The 12,621-nt window shown below is 34.1% G+C and overlaps 1 protein-coding gene across 1 annotated transcript in view; it reads right to left on the bottom strand.

The window, feature by feature from the left end:
* LRRC40 (leucine rich repeat containing 40) overlaps positions 1–12,621 on the bottom strand; it is a 64,885-nt gene that overhangs the window by 24,825 nt on the left and 27,439 nt on the right. Inside the window, exons 5-9 of the mRNA XM_010358666.2 lie at positions 12,448–12,571; positions 10,211–10,353; positions 6,873–7,045; positions 4,809–4,896; positions 4,652–4,697 (exon numbers count right to left, since the gene is read on the bottom strand). Coding sequence (XP_010356968.2) covers positions 4,652–4,697; positions 4,809–4,896; positions 6,873–7,045; positions 10,211–10,353; positions 12,448–12,571 — 574 coding nt within the window. The remainder of the gene's footprint in view (positions 1–4,651; positions 4,698–4,808; positions 4,897–6,872; positions 7,046–10,210; positions 10,354–12,447; positions 12,572–12,621) is intronic.

The following is a 12,621-nucleotide window of genomic DNA, read 5'->3' as shown; positions in this document are numbered from 1 at the left end:
GTTCCCAAATACCTCCCTCTGTACACAGCCCCAGCAGCATGACCTCGTTCTGTAGAGCCCACTCCAAGCATGAACCTATAAAACTCCCCTCCAGCACCTGTCTCTTGGCAGACAGCCCCTTTGCTAATGGGCTACTTGTTGCACCCTTGCAACATATCTTCGTACTTTCTCTAATAAATCTGCCTTTCTTTACCACAACTGTCTCGGTAAATTCTTTAACCACCCACAACGCTGGCGCCAGTCAGTCGCACCTGCAATAGAAATCTAAACCAATTAGAAGGAAACAAATAATTACAGTGTTAATTAATGAAATAGAGAACAGAAAAACAATAGAGAAGATCAATGAAACTAAAAGCTCATTCTTTGGAAGGTCAACAAAATTAACTAATCTTCAGCTAGTGTGGCCTAGAAAAAAAGAGAGAAGACTCACATTACTAGAATCAGAAATGAAAGAGAGGACATTATTACTAACCTTACAAAAATGGAAAGGATAAACTATGGCAACTATATGCCAACAAATTAAATAACTCAGATAAAATGGACACATTCCTAGAAAGATGCAAACTACTGAAACTGACTCAAGAAGAAACAGACAATCTGAGTATATCTATAACATGTGAAGAGTAATAAAAAAACCTAACCACAAAGAAAAGCCCATACCTAAATGGCTTCACTGCTGAATTCTACCAAACATTCAAAAAATTAATATCAACTCTTCATAAATTCACCCAAAAAACAAAAGAGGAGGGAACATTTCTCAACTCATTTTATGATGCCATTATTAGGCTATCACCCAAACCAGGAAAAAAAAAAAAAAAAAAAAAAAAAAAAAAACACAAGAAAACAAACATCAAAAACTCTCAAATTCTCAACGAAACACTAAAAAACAAATCTAGCAACATTTACAAAGTATTATACACCATTACTAAGTGGGATTTAACCATGGATGCGAGTTGATTTACCATCTGAAAATTAATGTAACAGCATATTAACAGAATTTTTTAAATCACACAACCATCTCAACAGACGCAGAAAAAAAAATTGACAAAAACTCAACAACTCGTTTAGGATAAACACACTCAAAAACCAGAAATAGAAGGGAACTTCCTTAACATGATAAAGGGAATCTACAAAAAACCTACAGCTAACCTAATGTTACTTAACGATGAAAAACTAGAAGCTTTCCCCCAAAGATGTCCAGTCTCAGTCCTTCTATTCAGTACTGTCCTGGAGGTAGGTCTAGCCAAGGGAATTAGGCAAGAAAAGGAATAAAAGGCATCCGGAATGGAAAGGAAGAAGTAAAACTATCTCCATTAGCAAATAACATAGTCTTGTATATAGAACATCCAAAGGAATACACCAAAAAATTAGTGGAACTAATAGTTTCATCAAGGTTGCAGGGTACAAGATCAGCATTCAAAAATCATTGTATTCCTATACAGCTGCAAATAACAGCACAAAAATGGAATTAAGAAAACAATTATATGCCTAATAGCATCAAAAGGAATAAAATGCTTAGAAATAAACTTAAGAGAAGTATAAAACTTATATTCTGCAAACTATAAAACATTGTGTAAAGAAATTAAAGCTCTAAAATGGAAAAACATTCCATGCTCATGAGTGGAAGACTTAATATTGTTATAACAATATTCCCCAAACTGATCTACAGAAATGCATAATCTATATCTTTGTAGAAATTAACAAGTTAATTCTAAAATTCATATGGAATTGCAAGAAATCCATAATAGCCAAAGCACTCCTGAGAAAGAAGAGGAGCCCTCCTGAAGTAGGAGCCCTCAATCTTCCTGATTTGATTTCAAAACTTACTACAAAGCAATGGTAATCAAGACAGTTTGGAACTGGCACAGGTCAGACATATAGATCAACAGAATAAAACTGACTGTAGAGCAATAAACCAATACATTTATAGTCAGCTGATTTTTTACAAGAATGCCAAGACCTTTCAAAGTAGAAAGAATACTCTTTCCCCCTTTTTTTTTTTTTTTTTTTTTTGAGACGGAGTCTCACTCTGTCGCCCCGGCTGGAGTTCAGTGGCGCAATCTCGGCTCACTGCAAGCTCCACCTCCTGGGTTCACGCCATTCTCCTGCCTCAGCCTCCCAACCAGCTGGGACTACAGGCGCCCGCCACCACGCCCGGCTAATTTTTTTCTTTTCTTTTTTTTGTATATTTAGTAGAGACAGCGTTTCACCGTGTTAGCCAGGATGGTCTTGATCTCCTGATCCCGTGTTCCGTCCGTCTCGGCCTCCCAAAGTGCTGGGATTACAGGTGTGAGCCACCGCGCCCAGTCAGAATACTCTTTTCAACAAATGGTGCTGAGAAACTGAATAGCCACATACAAAACAATGAAATTGGACTCTTACCTCACACTGCATATAAAAGTAATTCAAAATTGATCAAAGACCTAAATTGTAAAACAATGGCAGTATAAAATGTTTAGAAGTATAGGCCAAATCTTTATAACCTAGGATTTTGTAAAGCTTTCTTAGATATAAAAAAAAAAAAGAACAAAAAACGGAAAAAATGAAAAATTGGACTTGCTCAAAATTAAAACTTTTATACTTCAAAGAACAACATCAAGAAAATGAAAAGACAACCCACAGAGAACTATAAAATATTTGCAAATCATTTATTTAACAAGGGATTTGTATCTAAAATATGTAAAGAACTCTTACAGCTCAATGATTAAAAAAAAAAACAATTAAAATACAGACAAAGAATCTGAATAGCCATTTCTCTAAAGATGCACAAATGGCTAATAAAGCACAGGAAAAGACGCTCTACATTATTACTCATGAGAAAAAATGCACATCAAAGCCACAATGAGATGCCATTTCAGACCCAACAAGATGGCTAGAATCAGAATTAGATAACAAATGTTGACGAGGATGTGGTGGAATCAGAACCCTTATATACTACCGGTAAGAATGTCAATTGGTGCAGTTGCTTTGGAAAACAGTTTGGCAGTTCCTCAAATGATTAAACACAGAGTTATCATATGACCGAGAAGTATGTTACTCCTAGGTATATATACCCAAGAGGAATGAAAATATACATTCACACTGAAACCTGTACATGAATGTTTATTACAGCATTATCTGTAATAGCCAAAAGGTCTTTCTGATTTACTAACTCAGTCACCATCTGTTCAGTTATGCTATGGCTTAAATGTATGTGTTACCCCAAAATTCCTATGTTGAAATCTAACCACCAAGGTAATAGTATTAAGAGATAGGGCCTTTGTAAAGTAACTAGATATTGAGGGCAGAGCCCTCATGAATGGGAATAGTGCCCTTATAAAAGAAGTCTTAGGGGGCTTCTTAGCCTCCTTTTGCCATGTGAAAGCATGAAGAAGGTGCCATCTATGAGAAACAGGTCCTTACCAGACACCAAATCTGCTGGTGCTTTGATCACAGTTCTCTAGAACCATGAGCAATAAATTTGTTATTTATAAATTACAGTATATTTAGTTATAGTAGCCCAAACCAACTAAACAACTCACTTTCCAATGTCCACATGTTTATTATTTTATTTTTCCCCCATTCTCCCTATCTTTATGGAAGTATACCTTTAAAACATTTCCGTTACCAATTTTCTTTTTGTAGGGTTTCTGGAAAGAATAAAATTATATGAATGGATTCACTCTCCCATCTTTGGATAGAAACTGTCTAACAGAAATGTTTGTACATAACTGTAACTTACACTAAGTTCATCTTGGCTTTCTGTTCATATAATTTTGATCAGTCTGACATGACATGACCTCTAACTGATTCGTGACAGAATAATCAATTTGTTCTGGACGAGAAAGCATATTTGGAGAAGGAAACACTTTCCTTGATAGAAAATAAGAGTCTTACAAAACTATTTTAATAATTTACTTGAAGGATGAAGCAGAAAAAATAGCTAAACTATGCAATTATCTTATTTAATATATGTTGACTGGCAACATAGTGCTAAGCTAAGCTATGCATAACCAACAAAGTTGTGAACTAAATTAACAGCTACCACATTTAGCCATTATGGTCTGGAGTGGTTTGTTACTTAGCAAAGCACTCGTACAACTATTTTTTTTCCCAAAATGTTTTAGTTTATTCTATAATGATAGACATAAACAAAAACTGGGTATATGACATGTTTAGTAAATTACTAAAAATTAAGTTTATTGTATTATTTTCACTTTTGGTACATATTCTTGCTAAATTAACATATCCTGAAAAGTGTGTTTTGTCTTAATTTTTGTCAGAGTTTAGCAAAGCTGGGCAAGAAAAATAGATAATGAAATACCTGTCAATATACGTTCTAGTCAACAGAACCCATATATCCTGAAAGTCAAGTTTTACTCCTTTTTCAAAGTTGAAGTACTAAGTGCTTACTGAATCTTTCTTGTTAAATTTTCTAATTGGCAGACTTAACACAATTCAAAGAGATTACAGACAGAACATTATTATTGTAAGTTTAAAGATATTTTTATAACCTCAGCACACTTACAGACTATATGGATTTAGAATTAGCCACACCTGCTAGGATCTACTGCTTCCAAATATGTATACCCAAAAGACATTTAAATTTATGTACTATTAATTCTTCACTTTTTATGAACCCTTCAAAATATAAGAGAACATTTTAAAGTACCTTTGATCTTGCTTCGTAGATATTTTAGGACTTCTTGTGTTCCTTTCTAAAAGGGTGGAGACAAAGACATTCACCAAGACATGCCTTGCAGTTTTATAGATCAACATATATGTCTGAATTTCAATTTAACAAAGAGTTGAATTCCAAATATACTTACATTTATAATTTCTCTTCGAATTGTTCTCAAAGGATTTCCTTCTAATGCCAAAAATTTCAAATGAAGGTTCCCCAATGAATAGGGAAGACTATAAAAGATTAAACTGATTTCAGGGAAAGCATCAAATGTAAGTATACTCCAACCATAGTTAACTATAAAACAATATACGGCAAACAACATATCACAGAATAGTCTCAAAGAAAGGCCAAGTAATGCAGACCAAAAACATTTCCCTTCAAGATAAATGCTAAACATATAAAAGAAAAATCAGATTTGTTTTCAAAATTGTCATATTGGGATTAATTTAAAAAGAATGTGAGCTATAAAACATTTGTTAAATTATAACATTTGCTAAAAAAGTAAATGTTAAACATAAATTTGAATGAATCAGTGATTCAAGATAGACATCCTCACGGATACTAAATGTTCTGATTTTGCACTTAGAGCAAGGAAACAAAATTCTAATTGAAAAAAGATGACAAATAGAAAGAAAAATGTATTACTGAATGTCCAGTTCATGTTTCCATTCAATAAGGAAATTCATCTTCATCTCTGGCACATTTAAAAAACCATTTATACACAAAAATTCACTATCAATAAAATCTATTAAGCATCTACAAAATATAGCGCACAGGTATAGTGATAGCAAGATTCTTGTTCTCAAGTCCTCAGTTGAACACAGGAAAAGAACACATACAGGTAACTAAAATATAATAAGTATTATCTTACAATGCTGGTGGGAATATAAAATAGTACAGTCACTTTCAAAAGTGGAGTCTTTAAACATATGGTCAAGATACAACTAAGCAAACACACTGCTACACGTTTACTCAAGAGAAATGAAAATAATGTCCACGCAGAAACTTGCACACAGATGTTTACAATAGCAAAAAATCAAAAACATCTCAAATGTCCATCAACTAACTACTGAAAAGACACATGAACTGTGGTATATCTATCTCTGTACAATAGAGTAACATTCACCAATAAAAATAAAACTACTGATACATACAACCACATGAATGAATCACAAAAAACTTTGTTACATGAAAGAAGTCAGACACAAAAACTACATTCTATGTAATTCCATTTATGTGACATTCTAAAAAGGACAAAACTATAGTAACATAGCACATCAGTGGTTGCCAAGCGTTGAGGTATGGAAAAGGAATTGACTGCAAAAGGTATGAGGAAACTTTTTAGGGAGATAGAAATGTTCTACATGGCTGTGATTATGGTTACACACATCTATACCTTTGCCAAAAATCATCAAGTTGTATGCTTGATTGGTAAATTTTATTATATATAAGTTACATACTAACAAATGAATATGATATAAAAAGACAAATGCTAAACAAGTCAAGTTGCCATGAGAGTAGAGATATAGACACTGGTGAGGCTTTAACGGGGAGAAGGGAGTAGCAAAAACCAGATTTGGACTTAAAATGAAAAATGAAATACTATTAGGCAAAAAAAAAAAAAAAAAAAGGCATTCTAGGGTAAAGGAATAAAACAAAGAAAGGGTTGGTATACATGGTTCCCAGTTAATTGCTGGCTGGAAGACCAGAAGCATCAAATTCTAGGAATTGTTTTAAAGAAAACAAAGAACAAAAATTCTAAGGTCCCATCATCAGAGATTCTGATTCATTAGTGTCCCAGAAACTGTATTTTTTTTTTTCTCAATGCTTCTCAAATGATTCTAATACATACCCATATTTGGGAAACAGTGCTATGGCAATGCTTTTAAAGTAAATATATTCCAGCGTTCTTAGAATTTAGTTCTAGGGGGTAACTAGAACTAAATTATACTCTAGTAAGAGTAATAATACTAATACTAATGATAATCTAGTTAGAGTAAGTCATAAATATGTCTGCTTCTATCATCATATCTAGTTTGCTGTTAAAGACAAAACCTAATCTTTATCTGTTCATAATTACTGCTCAATCAATATTTAGAATTCAATTTAGAAAAAACGAACCTCATGGTTATTTAACAAATATTTCAAATTATGAATTATAACCAAATACAAACACAATTTCTATGCATTTGATATTTAAACTTACCTACTAATATCATTGTTGCTTAAGTCAAGCCTTTCCAAGGACTGTAGTAGTGTAATTTCATCTGGAACAGATTTTAACTTGTTATCCCTCAGGTCTAGCACAAGAATTGAATTCAGATGTTTAAGATGCTCTGCCTCTAACATTTCAATTTGGTTTTCACCTACGTGCAATTCCTACAAAATCAAAGATGAGTTATGTGTATCTCTGTATTCAATTTTATAGTAGATAATGAAAATAAAATTGTAGGTACTCTCAATTTCAAGCGATTGAAAAACACATAGAAAAAATGCAACTTTATAAATATCAACATGTTTACATTTTCAATTACATTTAGGCTATCTTTCAGCTAAAGAAGAATGGCAAATGAGAAATTTTTTTGGCAATTTAAAAATAATCAAAGGTTGAATCTGGCAGAAACATCAAGTTTATAAAACCAAAGTAGGCTGGGCGCAGTAGCTCATGCCTGTAATCCCAGCACTTTGGGAGGCTGAGGCGGGCGGATCACAAGTTCAGGAGTTTGAGACCAGCCTGGCCAATGTGGTGAAACCCCGTCTTTACTAAAAATACAAAAAATTAGTCAGGCATGGTGGCGCATGCCTGTAGTTTCAGCTACTCAGGAGGCTAAGGCAGGAGAATTGCTTGAACCCAGGTGGCAGAGGTTGCAGTGAGCAGAGATCACGCCATTGCACTTTAGCCTGGATGACAGAGCAAGAACCCATCTCCAAAAAAAAAAAAAACCAAAGTAGAGAAATAATTTAGTAGTTACATTTAAATAATAAAAGTATAAATCAAAAACTACTTGCAAAACAAAGTTGTATCAGCTTTTTAAAAAGTTATTTATATTATACAGTTGGTCCTTGAACAAGGGTCTTAAACTGTGAGGGTCCACTTATAGATAAATTTTTTTCAGAAAATATATTGAAATTTTATTTTGGAGATTTGTGACAATTTGAAAAAACTTACAAACCAACTGTGTAGCCTAAAAACACTTTTAAAAATAAAAAAAAAAAGTTACTATGTCATGAATGCATTTAATATATGTAGATACTAGTTTATCATTGATTACCATAAAATATATACAAATCTATTATAAGGCCAGGCGCGGTGGCTCAAGCCTGTAATCCCAGCACTTTGGGAGGCCAAGACGGGCGGATCACGAGGTCAGGAGATCGAGACCATCCTGGCGAACACGGTGAAACCCCGTCTCTACTAAAAAAATACAAAAAACTAGCTGGGCGAGGTGGCAGGCGCTTGTAGTCCCAGCTACTTGGGAGGCTGAGGCAGGAGAATGGCGTAAACCCGGGAGGCGGAGCTTGCAGTGAGCTGAGATCCGGCCACTGCACTCCAGCCTGGGCGACAGAGCCAGACTCCGTCTAAAAAAAAAACAAATCTATTATAAAAAGTTAAAATGTATCAAAACTTACATACAACTTACAGAGAAATGTAAACAAATGTGAAGATGCAGTCATCACTACATAAAACTAGGCCAGGCACGGTGGGCTCACGCCTGTAATCCCAGCACTCTGGGAGCCCGAGGCAGGCTGATAACCTGAGGTCACGAGTTTGAGGCCAGCCTGGCCAACATGGTGAAACCCCGTCTCTACTAAAAATACAGAAATTAGCCGGGCGTGGTGGTGGGCACCTGTAATCCCAGCTACTTGGGAAGCTGAGGCAGGAGAATCACTTGAACCCGTCAGGCGGAGGTTGCTGTGAGCTGAGATTGCACCACTGTACTCCAGCCTGGATGACAGAGCAAGACTCTGCTTCAAAAAAATGATAATAATAATAATAAATCAGAGACTCTGCCTCAAAAAAAGAAAAACCATAACTACATAAAATTAACTGTAGTACATACTGTACTATTATAATAATTTTGTTGCCACTTCTTGTTGGTACGGTGGTGAGCCTATGTTGTGAACATCCACTTAAAACCTGTATGAAGCTAATCATTTCCAGGTGAGCAGTTCACCTCTCCAGTAAATTGCGTGTCACAGTAAAAAAGATCTCTTGCAGTTCTCTTGTGTTTCTCATAGTGTTTACTGCAAAAACTATAAATTTCAAATAACATCATGGGACTAATATGAAGTGCTATTAGTGATGCTGAAAGTTCTCCCAAGAAGGAGTGAAAAGTCATGACATTACAAGAAAAGTCGAATTGCTTGACATATACCATAGATTGAAGTTGCTCACCATTTCAGACACAGGATTCATCTTGTAAGCAGATGATGTAAATTGTGGTATCAATACAGCATAGTACTATAAACACAGTTGATCCTTGAACGACAATGGGTTTGAACTGTACAGGTCCACTTATATATGGATTTCCCTCCACCTCTGCCATCTCTGAGACAGCAAGACTAACCCCTTCTCTTTCTCCTCCTCAGCCTACTCAACATGAGGACAATGAAAATGAAGACCTTTATGATGACTGACTTCCATTTAATTAATAGTAAACACATTTTCTCTTCCTTATGATTTTCTTAATAAGATTCTTTTCTCTAGCTTACTTTATTGTAAGAACATAGTACATAATACATATGGCATATAAATTATATGTTAATCAATTGTTTATGTTATTGGTAACGCTTCTGGTCAACAGGAGACTACCACTAGTTTTTGGGGAGTCAAAAGCTACACACAGATTTTCAAGTCCATGGGGGTCAATGCCCATAACCTTTGCATTGTTCAAGGATCAACTGTAATCAGTTGGTTACTTAACATTTTCATTAGTGATTATTTTATATACTGATTTGCCATTATTAGAAACTATAATTATCAGATGAAAAATTATTCTTAATTAAAGGAAAACTTTTTCAGTTCATTTTATATGTCACCGTTCTGTTTAAAATAAACTCTTTTAACACTAGAGCTTAAAGGTATATATAAAAAAAGGCAAACCACGGCAAATTTAGAAGACAGTATTAATTCTACATACTTAAAGCCAAAAGAATGTAATTCATTTCAAACATACTTGATTATGATTAGGTAAAGGTAAGAGGTGGCACTTTATAGAATTAGGTGCATAATCCTGGTTAGTATTCCAGGTCTCCTACTTACAATTTTAGCCTCTTTATCTACTACTTCTCCAGTTATGAACTACTGGTCAGATGAAATGGACAAATCTCTATTTTTAAAATTCTTTTTAAAAATGTATTACTAAAAATACCACTAATGTAAGTAATCATATTCAAATTCTGAAAAGTATTAACATAGGAAAAACACAGTACTTATAACTAATACATAGTCCCAATGTAAAACAACATTAGCTCCTTTAAAAAATGCATTTTAATAATTAACTTTTGGAAAAAATAGTTATTTAATAATCAACTAAATAGTACCTTCAACAGACTACAAGAAGGAAATTCTGGTAGAAAACGTAATTTATTCCTCCGCAAATACAGCAATTCTAGTGATTCCATGCCAGCCAATTCAGGAGGTATAGTTTCCAAGAGATTTGAATTACAATCCAAATGCTTCAACCCTGCAATATATATTCAGTGAAAAACAAAAATACTAGAGAAAAAAAATTAGTTTCTGATCATATACAACTTTAAAGAATGTGTAAGAAATTACTATGAGGACTTATGAACCTGTGCCATATAATCAAGAATATTCAAACACCATTGAATTAAATAAATGTAAATTTTTCTACATTTAATTATAATTAAAGAGAAATAGTAATACTAAAATTATTATTTAGGCCAGTTGTGCTGTAATGCCAGCACTTTGGGAGGGCCAAGGTGGGCGGATCACTTGAGTTCTGGAGTTCAAGACCAGCCTGGGCAACATAGAATGAAACTTCGTCCCTACTAAAAATAAAAAGAAAAATCAGCTGGGCATGGTGGTGCATGCCTGTAGTCCCAGCTACTTGGGAGGTTGAGGCAGGAAGAATGCTTGAGCCTGGGAGACAGAGGTTGCACTGAGCTATGATCACGTCATTGCACCCCAGCCTGGGCAATTTAACAATAATCCGGGTCATTTTCATAATACATTTAAAAATAAAGTTCTGGTACTCTGTTAAAGTACAACTAAATGTACTCCGTGTAACAGCTTAAAAGTATCATTGTCATGGCTGAGAAACAGAAAGCATCTGGTCATAACATTGGATATTAGAAAAATTACTATAAACTCAAATGTACTTTTTAAGTTGATTTATCTGTATGTTCCTACCTCTCAAGATATTTCCACTCAATTTATGAAAAAAGTCCATGCTGCTTATATCTTCATTCTAGATATATTTTACATTTAACTGCTCTTTATAATATCCTTATTGAAAAAAATGACAAATTCAGGAAAATCTTAACTATTGGTATCCCAAGTAAAGACTTCCCTAAAATGTCAATTTGATTTAGGGCAGATTTAACTCATTTTAAAACTCCAGTTTTAAACAACAAATAACTATTAATCTAAAGCAAAACAACACAATTTTAGAAATTTACCTCAAACTTATCTGCAACTGAATGCAGGCAACCATTTCTATGACTTGCTCCACAAAAGGGAGGTTTTTAAAATTGAAGAAGTCTTACAAATATCAGGAAAAAAAAAAAAAAAAGACTAACCATCAACCAAGAAATAATAACAAAATAACAGTTTCTTTAATTAATCTATTTTATTTTACTTTTTTAGAGAGAGAGAAGAGGTCTCACCATGTTGCCCAGGCTTGAGTGTAGTGGATATTCAAAGGGACAATCCCACTATTGATCAGATGGGAGTTTTGACCTGCTCTGTTTCTGACCTGGGTTGGTTCACCCCTCCTTAGGCAACCTGGTGGTCCCCCACTACGGGAGGTCACCATAATGATGCTGAACTTAAGTGTGGACACCCAATCAGCATAGCCGCACTATGGCCCAGAACTCCCTGGGCTCAAGCGATCCTCCTGCCTCAGCCACCTGGGTAACTGGAACTACAGGCACATGCCATGGTGCCTGGTAATAACAGTTTCTTTAAACAAACAAACAAAAAAATCACTAATGATTTTAGACTCTTAAGAATTTTATAATGAAGTATACTAATTTAAAAGGTACTAAAATGTACCTTGACTTTTTTAATCCCTTACTATTAGTTCGACAATACTTCAAATACTATGGTTTGATGGCAAACTTTAATAGAACCAATAAATTTTGACATTTTGATTTTTTAAAAAAAGATTGACAACCTGGAACCTCAGACAAAACATGACTTATTTCTCGACATTATTACTTACGGACCATGAGGAGGCTACAGCTTTAATACAACTACATATCATAGGTAGATTCACCAGTAAGAGGGGACTAACCTCCCTATGAATGTAGAATGAATGAATGAAAGACAGTATAGCTTAGGTATATAATCCTACTACAACTAATAATCATATTTTCTTCTTTTTCATATGCCTAAGTATCTTTATGACAGTATTTCTTTAGGCAGTTGATATATAATAATGGTCTGGAGAAAATCTAACCAGTTGCTATTGTTCGCATTTACCACTATAAAAATCTACTACTTTAGTTCTCTGTAACTATATTAAAAATTACTTTCTAAATGTAAGTTGCATCAACTTTAAATTTATGTATTATATAAAACAGAAAATACTTACTTTTCATTCTATTTATTTCCGCTGGCAAACTCTTCAGTTGATTACCAGAAAGATTGAGTCTCACCAGACTGGACAGAGAAGAAAAACTAGCAGGAAGAGTTGTAAGACGATTGTTTGAAAGATCCTTTAAAAAGAGAAAGACAAAATAAATGAATAAACAAGTAAAAAAATAAA

Source organism: Rhinopithecus roxellana, chromosome 12 (genome assembly GCF_007565055.1).
Source record: "Rhinopithecus roxellana isolate Shanxi Qingling chromosome 12, ASM756505v1, whole genome shotgun sequence".
Lineage (NCBI taxonomy): Eukaryota > Metazoa > Chordata > Mammalia > Primates > Cercopithecidae > Rhinopithecus > Rhinopithecus roxellana.
This window is presented reverse-complemented; position numbering and strand designations above follow the sequence as displayed.